The 16909-nt window shown below is 37.9% G+C and overlaps 1 protein-coding gene across 3 annotated transcripts; it reads left to right on the top strand.

Moving 5' to 3' along the window:
- Positions 1–12679: 12679 nt before the first annotated feature.
- Positions 12680–16475, top strand: LOC140863054 (serine carboxypeptidase-like 42). 3 transcript variants are annotated; one of them, XM_073266175.1, is made up of 11 exons: positions 12680–13080; positions 13195–13512; positions 14192–14299; positions 14406–14498; positions 14792–14884; positions 15022–15107; positions 15196–15474; positions 15554–15687; positions 15774–15869; positions 15954–16071; positions 16155–16475. In XM_073266175.1, exons 2-11 carry the CDS (start codon positions 13260–13262, stop codon positions 16320–16322), a joined length of 1428 nt encoding a protein of 475 aa, XP_073122276.1. In that variant the 5' UTR covers positions 12680–13080; positions 13195–13259; the 3' UTR covers positions 16323–16475. The 3 variants fall into 3 exon arrangements, with proteins under 3 accessions (XP_073122276.1, XP_073122275.1, XP_073122277.1); XM_073266174.1 differs by having other exon boundaries at positions 12681–13090; XM_073266176.1 differs by having other exon boundaries at positions 12683–13090; positions 15777–15869.
- Positions 16476–16909: the final 434 nt, after the last annotated feature.

The following is a 16909-nucleotide window of genomic DNA, read 5'->3' as shown; positions in this document are numbered from 1 at the left end:
GTAAAGCTCCAGCTGACCAACCGCTGCCTAGCCCCTCCTGGAACCACCCGCCTCGTCCAATCGCAAACCTGCCCCATGGAATAGGGTGTCCAGAAATACAAAGTACGAGACGTGAGCATAAAACGCTCAGTATGAGAGTATGAGTATACATGCATGCAAAGTGAACTCCCTATAACTCGAGATCAAAGATCAGATAACAGAGACAGACCGGGCCCTGGTATGTAGCACGTTGTGCCGTCGCTTCAGGAGGTGGCTCCCATACCAATATACCAGTGGATATGCCGGACCCAAATCGATGGAAGTCCATCCACTAACAGGATAGGGTACAACCCTACTAATATACATCTCGAAGGAGATAGCTCAATATGCAGATGAATGCAGCATAAATCAATGACATATAAATCATGCAGTCACATAATACATGCATACTCAGTCAGGATATCTCGAACAGTACTATCGTATCTAACACCGAAGTCTGAACTAAGCTGGAAGAAGACAACCCCTAGTTGCCTTAGGTTCAAGTCTCGACCCGACCTGACCTCTCCCTTCAAGCCCGACCTGAACTGTTCCTGGTCAAGCCCGACCTGAACTGCTCCTGGTCAAGCCCGACCTGAACTGCTCCTGGTCAACTCCCGTGCTACTCTTTCCCGAGCTCCCAAGCTACTCCTTCCCGAACTCCCGAGCTACTCTTTCCCGAGCTCCCGAGCTACTCCTTGGTCCGAGTAGAACTAAGAAGTGAGATGAAATGGTGTAAAATGATCGAACACTCGACTCCTATTTATAGAGGACGAGCCGAAACAGGTGTCAATCGAGTGCATGACACCTAGCAGGACACTAATCGTGTTTTAGCTCCAGCCACGTGTCCATTCCCGACCTAAATACCATGTATTCTTCCCATGACCGAACACTACCCTGGCCTTGCACATCACTTTTTTGAGCACCCTAAGCCCCGACCCGAGTCAAGCACTAACACATTCCCGAGCCCTAGCTCCAAGCCCGAGCTCTAGCTCAATGCCCGAGCTCTTGCTCAATGCCCGAGCTATTGTTGAACAACCATGACCGACCCGAGCTACTCATGATCGTTCCGAGCTACTCATATCATGTGTTCTTGATCTTAACTTGTGCTCTTGTTAATAAAATATAATTAACCAATTAATCTTGTAAATTGGAACCGGGCTACTACATTCTCCCCCACTTAAAATATTTCGTCCTCGAAATAAGATCTTAAGTACTGAATGTAATACAGAAATCAGAAACATTCTTTATTTTAATCAAACGTTTACAACTGAATACAACTCGAAAATGAAATCAAAACAACTCAGGATATTATGTGCACATCCAGTCTTCGAGTTCCCAAGTGTCTTCCTCAGTGCCTCGACGTTGCCACTGAACTAAAACCATAGGAATGACTTTGTTCCGCAAAACCTTATCCTTATGATCCACGATACGAATAGGTTTCTCAACATAGGTCAAATCCTTGCTCACCTGAACCTCAGACCGCTGCAGAATATGAGACTCATTCACCACATACCGTCGCAACAGAGATACGTGGAACACGTCGTGAATACTGAAAAGATGCGGTGGCAAAGCTAGTCGATAAGCCAAATCGCCAATGCTCTCCAAGATTTCAAACGGACCGATAAACCTGGGAGACAACTTGCCCTTAAGGCCAAATCTGAGAATTTTGCAAAAATGTGACACTCTCAGAAACACTTTCTCCCCGACATCGAACTGCAAAGGCCTACGCTTGGTGTTGGCATAGCTGGCCTGACGATCCTATGCAGTCTAAATCCGTTTCTTAATCTGATCAACAATATTTACCCCTGCTGGATAAACTCCGGTCCCTCAGCCTGTCTCTCCCCCACTTCTTCCCAAAAGAGTGGAGTACGACAACGTCGCCCGTACAATGCCTCAAAAGGTGTCATCCCAATACTAGTATGATAGTTGTTGTTGTACGCGAACTCAATCAAAGGCAAATGATCTTGTCAGGCTGAACCAAAGTCCATAGTGCACGCTTGAAGCATATCCTCCAAAGTACGGATAGTGCGCTCTGACTGATCATCTGTCTTCGGGTGATAAGCAGTACTCAAACTGAGAGTAGTACTCATCGCACTCTGAACACTCCCCCAGAACCTAGAAGTAAACCTGGGGTCTCGATCACTGACAATGCTCACAGGCACTCCATTAAGTCGAACGATCTCCTGAATGTACAACCGCGTCATCCGATCCACAGAATACTCTCGGCTATAGGCAATGAAATGTGCTCACTTGGTGAGTCGGTCTACCACCACCCATATAGCATCACAGTTCCTCGAGGTCATTGCAAATGAGTCACAAAATTCATCGTGATCAACTCCCATTTCCACTCAGGAATAGGCAGACTGTGAAGCAAACCTCCGGGTCGTCGGTGTTCTGCCTTGACCTACTGACAAACCAAGCATCTCGAAACATACTGATACACAATACGTTTCATTCCTTTCCACCAAAAACGAGTACGTAGATCCTTGTACATCTTGTTGCTCCCTGGATGAATACTCAACTTAGTGCGATGCGCCTGAGACAAAATATCATCTCACAACTCTTCATCCTCCGGAATCACAAGCCTACCAGACAAACACAGAAAACCATCTGAGTGATAGTGAAATCCAGACGTACTACCCTCGTTGGCTAGGCGAGCCAAACGTTGGGTCTTCGAATCAGACATCTGAGCATCTCGAATTTGCGAATACAAAGCTGGCTCAGATAAAATTGCAAATAGTCACTGGGCACCAAACTTGCACCAGTATAACTGACCATTTCAAAATATACATGAACACCTAAGTGCCCAGCTTTCACTAACCAAGTGAATTCTCATACTGATGAATCCATGCTGTAATTTAGCAGGCTCATGACATCTGTCAATAGAATCGAGTATCTTTTCAAGGTTATCAAACTGACACCAAACTATATTTTTAACGTAACTGTTGCAATGATCTCTAGACTGAGTAAATTTTCCATCCTTTCCTGAAGTACAAAAAACTTCCAGAATATCAATGGAAATATACTCTCCCATGTCTATCGTTGATCACAGTTCACGTCTCCTAGTATAAGTCATCACAGTGCCCTGATAAAATTCTTCTTTGCTTGACAATCCATCGATTGAATTCCAATTCTTACAGGAAAATTTACCTAAGTAAACTCATCACTTAGAATTTCCTGTTCATCTCGTAATCAAGATCCTGATCACTAAAATACCTCTGATAGAATCAGACAATACTGGTAAAACCTCCTGGTTCTCCCCCAGTATCACATGCGAGAACTACCCATCCAGAATATTCACTTGTCAAGGAATCCTTTCCAAGACTATTCTGTCCACGAAAACGAAAGTCTGTATCTCTGATGAAGTCAGATGATAACTCAAATCCCTTGGAACTAATCCAATACCAAGTATAACTCCAGAAGACTCAAATAAATCCTGAATATTCTCCTGATAATTATACTTATTGCTATGACTATACAAACAACGAGACTGAGGTAAGTCTTCCTATAATGCCAAACTGGAACAAAAGAATCCTTCCAAAGTACATCGGCATAAGGTCGCACTTACTATACCATCTCGGAACCCGACAGTCAAAAGCACCCTGGCATAACTCATCCCTGAGTCTCTAATATTATGCAATCATTCCTTTCTGGACCAAAATCATTGGTCAAGGAAAATTCTCTGTAGAGGCACAACTCAAATCCCGAGTCTGCAAGCATCTGATAATTAAATCCTGTTGAATATCAATTCAACTAATCTCCTGGATTAAATCCCGATATCACAAATCAAGATCAAAAACTTATCTACTCAGAACAATTACTTGTCAAGGAAAAATCCATTCCAAGACTGTTCTGACAACGGAACATCTTTATCTCAAATAAACGATAACTAAACCTTGATACCACACCTGGTATCTGTCCTATCCAAAGTCATACCCTGTTGTGACTGTTGCCAAATTTCTAAACTGAGTAGCCTTTCCTATATAGTCCCTGGAGCACCAAGGCCTCCAAACAATCTCCGAAGTATATAAACTTCCAAAGGAATAACCGACTAAGGGTAGCACCCCCTCATGTCTAGTACTGGTCACAATCCACAACTCTTGGTATTAGTTAATCTGTCATCCTGATGAAAATCCATCATCACTAGGTAACAACCTAAAAGGATCAAAGCAGCCAACTGTTCTAAGAAAATACGTCTAGAACAAACATTCATGCGTATTGATGAGTCACATCATCCCTGGCAAGCACTTGGCTTAATAAAATATTCTATGTAAAACATCTAGAACTATTCATTGAAAACTTGCAAAATTCCCAAGTACTCATTTCAAACAATGATCAGTCTTTTATTCAAAATAACCAAGTTAATCTCAAAGATTACAACACTTGAACCACAAATCCAGGTTCTAATACAATCTTTATTACAATCCCATGTAATACATAACTTAATCAAAAGATTACACTGAAAGATGTACAATACAACAATAACTGAGTACATCAAATACTGAAATCTTTAATACATCTGATTACAACTGAAATACTGTTTACAACCAAATACAGTATTTAAATTCATGCGGAAGTCTTTCATTCTATCTACTGATCTTGAACGTGAAGTTTTCCGTCTGCTACTCATGTCAGCAGAACTTCTACCTCACAAGATTTCAAAGAATAAAATCTTGCTAATCTACCGGATCCTTCCAATATTGTTGGGTTCCTTATCTGGTAGATAAGACAAGATTTTCCCGTCAATCTCTCCAACTACTAGAGGAGAGTCTTCCGGGATGGCTTTCTTGGTCGACTCAGAATGGATGACTACATGTCACACATTCCTTTCAACCTGGAGAAGCACCTGGCGTTGAAAACTGGATCTTCTCTACCAGCTTCATCCTGTTGGGATCCACATAATACAAACTTATGCTGCCAATCTTGGCAATGACGATCTTGGAAAAGCCTAGACATCCTGCTATTCCAATTCCTGATACTGCTATCGTTATTGAATCTAACTTGAAATCCTACAAAGGATAACCCAAATTCAATACTATGTCCCAAAGAATCTTATTGCATGCTTTGATACCATAAATGTAGTGACCCTTACCCGGATCACCTACTAAACAGAACTTAGGCATGCAATTAACTTAATTAAACAGATATCAGAATAAACTGCGAAAACATTACAAATACTACAATCCCAAGGAAAGGAATCTGTAAAAATCCAATTAGATTATACAACCATATCGAAAAGCTATATCAATTCGATAACAATAGAAATAAAAACCTAAGTGAAGCTCTAGCTGACCAACCGCTGTCTAGCCCCTCTTGGAACCACCCGCCTCGTCCAATCGCAAACCTGCCCCATGGAATAGGGTGTCCAGAAACACAAAGTACGAGACGTGAGCATAAAACGCTCAGTACGAGAGTATGAGTATACATGCATGCAAAGTGAACTCCCTATAACTCGAGGTCAAAGATCAGATAAAAGAGACAGACCGGGTCCTGGTATGTAGCACGTTGTGCCGTCGCTTCAGGAGGTGGCTCCCATACCAATATACCAGTGGATATGTCGGACCCAAATCGATGGAAGTCCATCCACTAACAGGATATGGTACAACCCTACTAATATACATCTCGAAGGAGATAGCTCAATATGCAAATGAATGCAGCATAAATCAATGACATATAAATTATGCAGTCACATAATACATGCATACTCAGTCAAGATATCTCGAATAGTACTATCGTACCTAACACCGAAGTCTGAACTAAGTTGGAAGAAGACAACCCCTAGCTGCCTTAGGTTCAAGTCCCGACCCGACCTGGTCTCAAGACTAACCCGACCTGACCTCTCCCTTCAAGCCCGACCTGAACTGTTCCTGGTCAAGCCCGACCTGAACTGCTCCTGGTCAAGCCCAACCTGAACTGTTCCTGGTCAACTCCCGAGCTACTCTTTCCCGAGCTCCCGAGCTACTGCTTCCCGAACTCCCGAGCTACTCTTTCCCGAGCTCCCGAGCTACTCCTTGGTCCGAGTAAAACTAAGAAGTGAGATGAAATGGTGTAAAATGACCGAACCCTCGACTTTTATTTATAGAGGATGAGCCGGGACAGGTGTCAATCGAGTGCATGACACCTAGCAGGACACTAATCGTGTTTTAGCTCCAGCCACGTGTCCATTCCCGACCTGAATACCATGTATTCTTCCCATGACCGAACACTACCCTGGCCTTGCACATCACTTTCTTGAGCACCCTAAGCCCCGACCCGAGCCAAGCACTAACACATTCCCGAGCCCTAGCTCCAAGCCCGAGCTCTAGCTCAATGCCCGAGCTCTTGCTCAATGCCCGAGCTATTGTTGAACAACCATGACCGACCCGAGCTACTTATGTCATATGTTCTTGATCTTAACTTGTGCTCTTGTTAATAAAATATAATTAACCAATTAATCTTGTAAATTGGAACTGGGCTACTACATTGGGTCTAAGTGATACCATCAAAGAAATTAATATATCAACCTCACAAGATAAAGCAAAGGCAATGATTTTCTTACGCCGACATCTTGATGAAGGGTTGAAATGTGAGTATCTCACAGAAAAAGACCCAATGATTTTATGAAAATGGTTGAAAGAAAGATTTGAGCATATAAGGGAAGTGATACTTCCGACCGCCCGTGATGAATGGAATACTTTGAGATTCCAAGACTTTAAAAAAGTCAGTGATTATAATTTTGCGATGTATCGAATAGTCTCGCAATTAAAATTCTGTGGACTTGAAGTCACAGAGATGGAAATGCTTGAGAAAACATTTTCCACTTTTCACGCATCAAATATAACTCTACAGCAATAATATAGAGTGCGTGGTTTTACGAGATATTCTGAACTCATTGCATGTCTTCTTGTGGCGAAAAAAAACAACGAATTGTTAATAAGAAATCATCAATCCCGATCCAATGGATCAACGGCATTTCCTGAATCAAATATCGTAATAAAAAATGAAAACCAAAATCAAAGGCATAGACCAGATTTTGGTCGTGGACGAGGTCGAGGAAGTGGGCATGGACGTGGACGTAAAAATTATCACGGTCGTGGTCGTGGCCGTGGCCGTGGATATGAAAATAATCGAGATAGTTATTTCAATAACTTATCTCAAAATAACGTCACGAACCACCCACCAAAAAGGCAGTATGAAAATACGAGTGAAAATAAAAATCACTCAAAAAGATCTGAGAGTGTTTGTTATAGATGTGGCACTCCAGGGCATTGGTCACATATTTGTCGAACCCCTGAGCACCTATGTAAGCTCTATAAAGAATCGACAAAGGGGAAAGGAAAAGAGACCAATTTTGTTGAAGATAGTGACCATTTAATTGGTTCAACTAGTTTCAATGCTGCAGATTTTTTGAATGATTTCGAAGACATTGATTAAAAGATTGGTGGGACTAGATTGTAACAAATTTGTATTTTTCATGCATTCTTGTATTATAAAGCATGTTATATTTTGCATTTGTATTGTACTTAATTTTTTTTTTATTGCATTTTTGTGAAGTTTGATATGAAAAATGCTATGAGCAAACATGGAAATAATATCATGGAAATTTGCATACCGGATAGTGGTACAACACACACTATTCTGCGAGATAAAAGATATTTCTTGGAAATAAAACCAACAAAAACAATGGTGAATACAATATCAGGTCCTGTAGACTTGATTGAAGGTTGTGGTAAAGCACAATTTTTGTTATCAAATTGTACAAAATTTCTGATAAATGATGCTTTATATTCACCACAATCGAAAAGAAATTTGTTGAGTTTTAATGACATATATTCTCATGGATATGATACTGAGACGATAACTTATGGAAATCAGAAATATATGTGTCTTACCACATATAAATCAGAAAAGAAATATGTGGTTGAAAAATTATCAATGCTTCCTACTGGATTATATTATACACATATAAGTCCAATCGAATCAAATATGATGGTTAATAGTTCTTCAATATTAACAAATTGACATGATCGATTGGGACATCCTGGTTCAATAATGATGCGAAGAATTATTGAAAATACGCATGGTCATCCATTGAAAGACCAGAAGATCTTTCAGAATAATAAGTTTCAATGTAAAGCATGTTCTCTTGGAAAACTTATTATAAGACCATCGCCAGCTAAAATCCAAACAGAATCGCTCATATTTCTTGAACGCATTCAGGGTGATATTTGTGGGCCAATTCATCCACCATGTAGACCATTTCGATATTTTATGGTATTGATCGATGCCTCTAGCATATGGTCACATGTATGCTTATTGTCAACTCGGAATGTGGCATTTGCAAGATTAATGGCTCAAATAATAAAATTGCGGAATCAATTTCCCGATTATACAATCAAGAAAATAAGACTTGATAATGCTGGAGAATTTACTTCCCAAACTTTCAATGACTATTGTATGTCAATGGGAATTACTGTTGAACATCATGTTGCTCATGTTCATACACAGAATGGATTAGCTGAATTATTGATTAAACATCTACAACTGATTGCTAGACCAATGATTATGAGAACAAAACTCCCTATTTCTATATGGGGACATGCAATTTTACATGTTGCGGCATTAATTCGCATCAAACCAAGTGCATATCATAAATTCTCCCCATTGCAGCTTGCATTTGGTAAAGAACCAAATATTTCTCATCTGAGAATTTTTGGATGTATGGTGTATGTGCCTATTGCACCACCTCAACAATCAAAAATGGTTTCTCAAAGAAAAATCGGTATTTATATCGGTTATGATAGTCCATCAATCATTCGATATCTTGAGTCTCAGACAGGCGATGTGTTTACAGCACGCTTTGCTGATTGTCATTTTAATGAAGAAATCTTCTCAGTGTTAGGGGGAGAAAAGAAACACATCGAAAAAGAAATCACATGGTATGTACCATCATTGTTACATTTGGATCCAAGGACCAAACAATGTGAGAAAGATGTACAACAAATTGTGCACTTGCAAAGAATTGCAAATCAAATGCCAGATGCATTTGCAGACATAAAAGGGGTAACAAAATCATATATACATGTTGTAAATGCCCCTGCTCGAATTGAAATTCCAAAGAAACAAATTGAAGAAACTCATTATGTCATAAAACGCTTAAAGCGTGGAAGGCCAGTTGGTTCCAAGGATAAAAATCCTCGGAAAAGAAAAGACATAGAGAAGCACGATGATCATAAAAAAGAAAATGGTGTTCCAGAAGAAACACCTGATGATGAAAATGGTCTGTCAGAACCACAAACTGACGAAAATCGTGAAATCTCTATCAATTATATTAATACTGGAAAAATATGGAACCGAAAAGACATAGAAGATATTGATGAGATATTTTCTTATAATGTTGCTTGTGACATCATAAATGAAAATGAGGATCATGAACCAAAATCTTTTGGTGAATGTAAAACTCATCATGATTGGGCCAAATGGAAAGATGTCATCCAGGTTGAATTGGATTCGCTGAATAAACGTAATATTTTTGGACCTATAGTCCTCACACCTGAAGGTGTAAAACCTGTTGGATACAAATGGGTTTTTATTCGAAAGCGAAATGAGAAAAATGAAATAGTCAGATATAAAGCTAGACTTGTTGCACAAGGTTTTTCTCAAAGGCCTGAAATTGATTATGAAGAAACGTATTCTCCTGTTATGGATGCAATTATGTTTCGATATTTAATTAGTTTGGCAGTGTCTGAAAATTTGAAAATGTGTCTTATGGATGTTGTTATAGCTTACTTATACGGATCACTTGATAGTGATATATATATATATGAAAATCCCTGAAGGATTTAAGATGCCTGAAGCACAAAGTTCAAAATCCAAAGAATTTTATTCTGTAAAATTGCAAAGATCATTATATGGGTTAAAGCAATTCGGCCGAATGTGATATAATCGGCTAAGTGAGCACTTGATGAAAAAGGGATATGTAAATGATCCAATATGCCCTTGTATTTTCATCAAGAAAACAACATCTGGATGTGTAATTATTGCTGTATATGTTGATGATTTAAACATCATTGAAACGAATAAAGAAATTCAAGAAGTTATGATGTACTTGAAGGAAAAATTCGAAATAAAGGATCTTGGAAAAAACTAAGTATTGTCTGGGTTTGCAAATCGAACAAAAAAAATGTGGAATTTTTGTTCACCAAGCAAATTATACAGAAAAGATCCTTAAACATTTTAATATGGATAAATCAAATCCATTAAGTACTCCAATGGTTGTAAGATCATTAAACATAGAAAATGATCCATTCCGTTCATGTGAAGATGATGAAGTTATTCTTGGTCCAGAAAGACCATATCTAAGTGTCATTGGTGCCCTTATGTGTCTTGCAGATTGCACTAGACCTGATATATCTTTTGCTGTAAATTTATTGGCAAGATTTAGTTCATATCCAACAAAGAGGCACTGGAACGGAATTAAACATATATTCCGTTATCTACGAGGAACAACAGATTTGGGACTTTTGTACTCAAAAGACACCAATCAAAGTATCATTGGTTATGCTGATGCTGGATATTTATCTGATCCACATAAGGCACGTTCCCAAACTGGATATGTATTTACTCGTGGAGGCACCGCAATTTTTTGGCGTTCACAGAAACAAACACTCGTAACAACTTCATCAAATCACGCCGAGATTATTGCATTACATGAAGCAAGTCGTGAATGTGTATGGTTAAAGTCAATGACCAAACATATTCAAATATCGTGTGGATTGACAGTAGACAAGAAGCCTGTGACACTATATGAAGATAATGCTGCATGTATTGATCAAATAAAAGAAGGATACATCAAAAGTGACAGAACCAAACATATCCCCCCAAAATTCTTTGCCTACACTCAAGAGCTTGAGAAGAATAAAGATATTGATATCTGTTACATTCAATCAAGTGAGAACTCATCAGATCTTTTCACAAAGGTACTTCCCACGACGATATTCAGAAAGCATATATACAACATTGGGATGCGCAATCTACGGAATATGTGAAGAATCACTCATGTTAACATGAGAGGGAGTTTACGTGGCTGCACTCTTTTTTCCTTGCTATGATTTTTATCCCACTGGGTTTTTCCTAGTAAGATTTTTAACGAGGCAGTATAAAACACGTAATGAAAACAGTCATCATATCACGATCATCATTACAAGGGGGAGTGTTGAAAAATATGTTATTATTATTATTATGTTGAATATTGAATATTGAATGTTGAATGTTGAATATTGAATTGTAAAATGTGAAAAATTAGTGTGTGATGATGTAGATGATGATGTTTTAATTTTTGGACTAATCTCAAATGTGGATCTATAAATAGGTCTTCATTTGTGATGAAAAATACAATTGAGTTGAAAGAAAAATATTATAAAGTGTAGAGTTTGATATATTTTGAATTTTGAAGTTTTTACTTTTTATCATAAATTTTTACTTTTTCACAACAATTTATTTATTCTTTGAATCCAAGGATTGATCATGTGGCTTTCAATTATAATGCACACTAATGTACTTTTGAAGTCTATTGCTTAATAAGAAGGAGACCACCACCTTTTGGCCACCAGTTTCTTGTCCCATGTTCTGCCTTTTTTTTTAATTTTTAATTCCCTTTTAGGCGCCTGATCTTTTAAATTGTATATAGTTTGTCACGAGATTCTTCATCCTATTTGAATATTAAATTTCGTTGTTTTTTTTTCTAAAGTTTTATGGTATAATAGATTTTATAAAGCAAAGTAATGTCTTATCGGCGTTGCGAAAGTCGTTTGATGATATTGACGCTATTTTTCTAATGACAGGGCTATTATTAATTATGAGACCCACCAAAATATCGTCACAACTTTCAAATATACAGCCTAAAATTATTTTAGGACACCGGCAATATTTTAAACTCAACCCCATTAATCAACATCATTCAAGAATTTATTAATAAATGCAAATTGGTACTCATATAAGTTTCCTCACTAATAAGTAATTACGTATCGTGTGGTTTTATTCAACTCTGCTCATTGTCTTTTTTTATAAAAAAAATTTAATCTATCAGTTGGGGGATTACTGGAAATGAAAATTAAAAACAAAACTTACATTCTTTTGAATGTTTATCGCAACTCTAATTTAGAGTAAAACTTCATAGAAACTAGAGATGCCCAAACCTACAAGGAGAGAAAAATACCAAATTTCACATCAAAATTGGTAAACGAAGGGACCTCAAATTTTGGAAGTATAAGGCAAGGGGATCGGGTGATGTTTCTCGTTTCTTGTCAGAAAGGGACAACATTAGAGTCAATAAATTCAAATTAAAATTCCAATTTAATGTAAGGCTGCCGACATTTAATATTTATGACATAAAATGTAATATTCTAATTAATAATTAGTAGTTTGCTGTAATTAATTGTTCATAAACTATTTGTGATTATTATTATAATTTATGAATAATGATGAATGTTAAATAATAATAAAAAAATCGTTAAAGAAAAAGAGACTATTTTCTTCACCGATGACCTTTCTCACTTTGTCATGCAAATCACTCATCATTACACACCACACACTCTCTTCCGACCTACTTTAATGCTCTGACCTCAGACAAAGAAATTTAGTTACATAAATCTAATCGATATTTTAAGGAATAAGAAATTTATATTTTTGTAATTTAATTTAATATACGAAAAGATTTGAATCCAATGTCAAGAAAATTTGCAGCTGAGAATTTCGTACTCGTTGCCGAAGCATTAACGTCAGTGGCCCCCATCAATGGTAGCTTCATCGACACACACTGCCACTCCTGCTGCGGCTTTCCAACGTCTCTCAGATAATTCACTCTCTTTCTATAACAAACTTGCATTGGATACGAAAAGATAAGCATAAAAAAGCAGATAAAGCTAAAATCTCCTTCGCACAAGAAGTGGAAGTTGCGCAGGGGATTCAAATTTTTCCTTGATTCACTCGTATGTTGTGTGTTTCCGGATATAGAAAATCCTTTCATTTGAAGATATTCAGGCCAAAGTTTAAGCTTTTTCGAAAAGCAATCCCAGAACTCACGTGCTCTTTCGTAATACAATTCCTTTTTTTTTTTATACCTGCACGTTATATTTTATGCACCAAATGTCTTTCCGAGAAGATATAGGCATTAATGTGGATTCGTTTTTCTTCCAGAACAAGGGAGAACTTCAAAGTTGAAACCTTTAGTGAAAAGGTTGTTCTTGTTGAGTCTTTTTGAGATGGGATTGCGGTTGAATTGCATTCCGGTGGAGGTGGCGGCGGTGGTGGTGGTGGGATTGGTGTTTGGCGGTTGTTTTGGCTTTCCGGAGGAGGATCTGGTGGTGAAGTTGCCTGGTCAACCGGTGGTGAAGTTTAGGCAGTATGCAGGGTATGTAGATGTGGATGTGACGAAAGGGAGGAGTTTATTTTACTACTTCGTGGAAGCTGAAGAAGATCCTAATCACAAACCTCTCACACTTTGGCTCAATGGAGGTAATTCTTTTCCTTTTTGCTTTTTTTTTCCACTTTTCTTGGCTTAGTAGATATATAGTTTCTTGATTACCGTCAAAAAAAGATGTAGTTTCTTGATTTGAGGAAAATGGGTACAAAGTGAGATTGCAATCTGGGTAACTGCAGCTGTACCTGGACTTTGTGGGCCGTGGGTGTGACAGGTCGGTCGTGCAAATCAAATAAAAAAATTTAAGATTTGACACATAATTTTTCTTTTTTTTTAAAAAAAAACCCGTGGATTGAATCTCCTCTTTTTTGGAATTTGGATTGGATTTAGATTCAAATCAACAATATTAGCATGACACGAGCAAGATTCTTATTTGTTTTTTTTTTTTTTTTTGAGAGTGCAAGATTCTTATTTGTTACTTAGTTGGAGTGAATAGTTGAGATTCACTGTTTGAATTTAGGGACATGGGAGTACATGCCAACTGAAAATATGTCTTCTTTTTTACGGCTGCCCGTGGAAGATTCCATTTCAGAAAAAAAATTCAAGTGTTCCCCTCTTTCATTTCAAGAATTTGGTTTAGTACTGTTTCATTTAAAGATTAAGCCTTGAAAAATGGTCTTCTTTTGTGTAGAAGTATGTGCATAGTAGTTCTTGTAAGCGAGAAAAAGGTTATTATGTTAGCTAATCTTTTGCGTTTCTGAATCATATGTTCAGGCCCGGGTTGCTCATCAATGGGAGGAGGTGCTTTCACAGAACTGGGTCCTTTCTTTCCTACAGGCAATGGCCGAGGCCTCCGAATAAACTCGAAGTCGTGGAACAAAGGTATATTTGAAGTTTTTTTCTTTTCTTTTTTTTTTTTTTTTTTGGTCTCAAAACTTTGAAATCAATAAATCCATTTGCTTAAAAATTTTAGTTTTTATGTTTGTAGCTTCAAATCTTCTTTTTGTCGAGTCTCCTGCCGGAGTTGGATGGTCATACTCAAATACAAGCTCAGACTACACCACTGGTGATGCGTCCACGGGTAAGCAGCATTCCATGCTAAACTTTTCCATTCTTTCTGATAGAATTTAGGTGTGGTTTATACAACGGTTAATAAAGTGACAAGCATCAGACATCTGCCTATGTTTGATTGAATGGAATATAATCCGTGAAATTTGTATTTATTTAAAAAATTTATGCATGGAAATTTAAAGCCTTGCTGGTGTGATCTTCCAGTTGCTGGATCTGCCCTGAGCTATGAGATCCTTAAGTCATAAGTGTGTAATAGAATTTTGAGTTTACTGAGACAGATTCCCGTTTGTTGTTCTATGGCAGCAAATGATATGCATATGTTCATGATGGGATGGTTCAAGAAGTTTCCATCGTTCAAAACCCGAGATTTGTTCCTGACCGGAGAAAGCTACGCAGGTAGGAAATTTACTATCCATAAATTCATTAGCCCGGTCCTAAATGTGAATCATTTCAAGATAATTTAGATTTATATGTTCTAAAATTGTCCCTATACTCTTATATTTTAAAAATATATATATTGTTTGTGTATACAGGGCATTACATTCCTCAGTTAGCAATCGAGCTTCTGGACCATAACAAACATTCTACAGATTACAAGTTCAACATTAAAGGGATATTGGTAATATGTTAAATACGATTCTACCATTTTGTTGTCTATTCTTTTTGCAAGTGTTTAACTTTACAGATTTAATCTGTTGTTTGATCAGATTGGCAATCCACTTCTTAAACTCGATCGCGATGTCCCAGCCACATATGAGTTCTTTTGGTCGCATGGGATGATTTCTGATGAAATAGGCCTTGCCATTATGAACGACTGTGAGTTCGAGGATTACACATTTGCTACTCCACATAACGTCTCCAAATCCTGCAACGATGCCATAACTGAGGCAAATAAAATTGTCGGTGACTATATAAACAATTACGACGTCATTCTTGACGTATGCTATCCATCCATCGTCCAGCAAGAGCTAAGACTCCGAAAGATGGTACATTTCTTTCATACTCTTGCTGATTCTGAATTTCCATTCAAAGAAACAACGAATAAAACATCATATGCCGTGGCAGGCTACTAAGATTAGTGTTGGAGTAGATGTGTGTATGACCTACGAAAGGAGGTTCTACTTTAACCTTCCAGAGGTTCAGAAGGCTCTACATGCAAATCGGACTAATCTACCATATCCCTGGTCCATGTGCAGCAGGTAAATCTGCATGACTTACACTTGGAAAGTTGCGAAAGAACATAACTATGATGTAAAGAGTTTTTCTTTTAATTGAACTTGTTTAGCAGTGTTCTGAACTATACTGAGACAGATGGAGACATTGACATTCTGCCTTTGCTAAAGAGGATCGTTCAGAACCATATTCCCGTTTGGATTTTCAGGTAAACCGTTCTGTCTTGAAACATGAAGTAAATGTTTTTCCTCGTGTTTCATATATTGTAAAACTTGTTATTGCACAATGCCAGTGGAGATCAAGATTCAGTAGTTCCATTACTTGGTTCCCGGACACTTGTCCGCGAGCTTGCCCACGATCTACGATTCAAGGTTACGGTCCCATATGGAGCTTGGTTCCATAACAAACAGGTACTTGTTGGATGCACACATTACCTCATGTTTTATGCTATTAAACTCAGCCATTAACACCTTAGCCTTCTGTAATTTATTAGGTGGGAGGTTGGGCTACCGAGTATGGAAACTTGCTAACTTTTGCTACAGTTAGAGGTGCAGCACATATGGTACCCTATGCGCAGCCTTCAAGAGCTCTGCATCTGTTCAGTTCGTTTGTCCGGGGACGTAGATTGCCTAACACTACGCGTCCTTCCATTGATAACTGAGAGAACCAGTTCCAGAAATTGTATGGAGTGACTGGTGTTTGAGATATATGATTCACAGTTTGCTGCAACAGTTGGCAAACTGATTGAAAATCATACAGGGCTTTGATTTATTTTGGAGAAATGGAACATAAATTTTTACTGATGTCGACTTAATGACATGGGGTCTTTCGAGTCACAGTGGAGCTCCAGTAGCATCATATTGGAGTTGGACTCGAAAAAATTTCAATACTTATTCTTGGTGCATATTAATCTCCACCCCCAAATACTTTAGAAGTGTTAGAAAATTTTATGTTATTTACTCTCGATAATCTGACGTGTATAGTATCACGTAAGCATTTTCGAAAAAACAATAACTAAAATTGCCAAAAATCGTAACATACAAAACTAAAACTGAAATATAAAAACAGAAGATCGAAATTTTTTCAAATTTTATTTTTTAAAAATAATATTTCTACAACAATCATTATGCTTAACCCGTCGTAGGTCGTCTAAATCCCATGACCCGTTTCGAACCCATTTGTAGAGCCACTTTAGACATACCTTTAATAAGATGCATAAACAGTGAACCAAATCCAAAGTGTTATTCC

The sequence above is a fragment of the Henckelia pumila genome, chromosome 4, assembly GCF_033568475.1.
Source record: "Henckelia pumila isolate YLH828 chromosome 4, ASM3356847v2, whole genome shotgun sequence".
NCBI lineage: Eukaryota > Viridiplantae > Streptophyta > Magnoliopsida > Lamiales > Gesneriaceae > Henckelia > Henckelia pumila.
This window is presented reverse-complemented; position numbering and strand designations above follow the sequence as displayed.

What these genes read in the sequence shown, in the direction of transcription:
- LOC140863054 (XM_073266175.1), top strand. Translation starts at nt 13,260, where the DNA reads ATGGGATTGCGGTTGAATTGCATTCCGGTGGAGGTGGCGGCGGTGGTG. An exon ending in CCCTGGTCCATGTGCAGCAG is followed by an intron (nt 15,688 to 15,773) that starts GTAAATCTGCAT and finishes GAACTTGTTTAG; the next exon opens with CAGTGTTCTGAACTATACTG. An exon ending in CTTGGTTCCATAACAAACAG is followed by an intron (nt 16,072 to 16,154) that starts GTACTTGTTGGA and finishes GTAATTTATTAG; the next exon opens with GTGGGAGGTTGGGCTACCGA.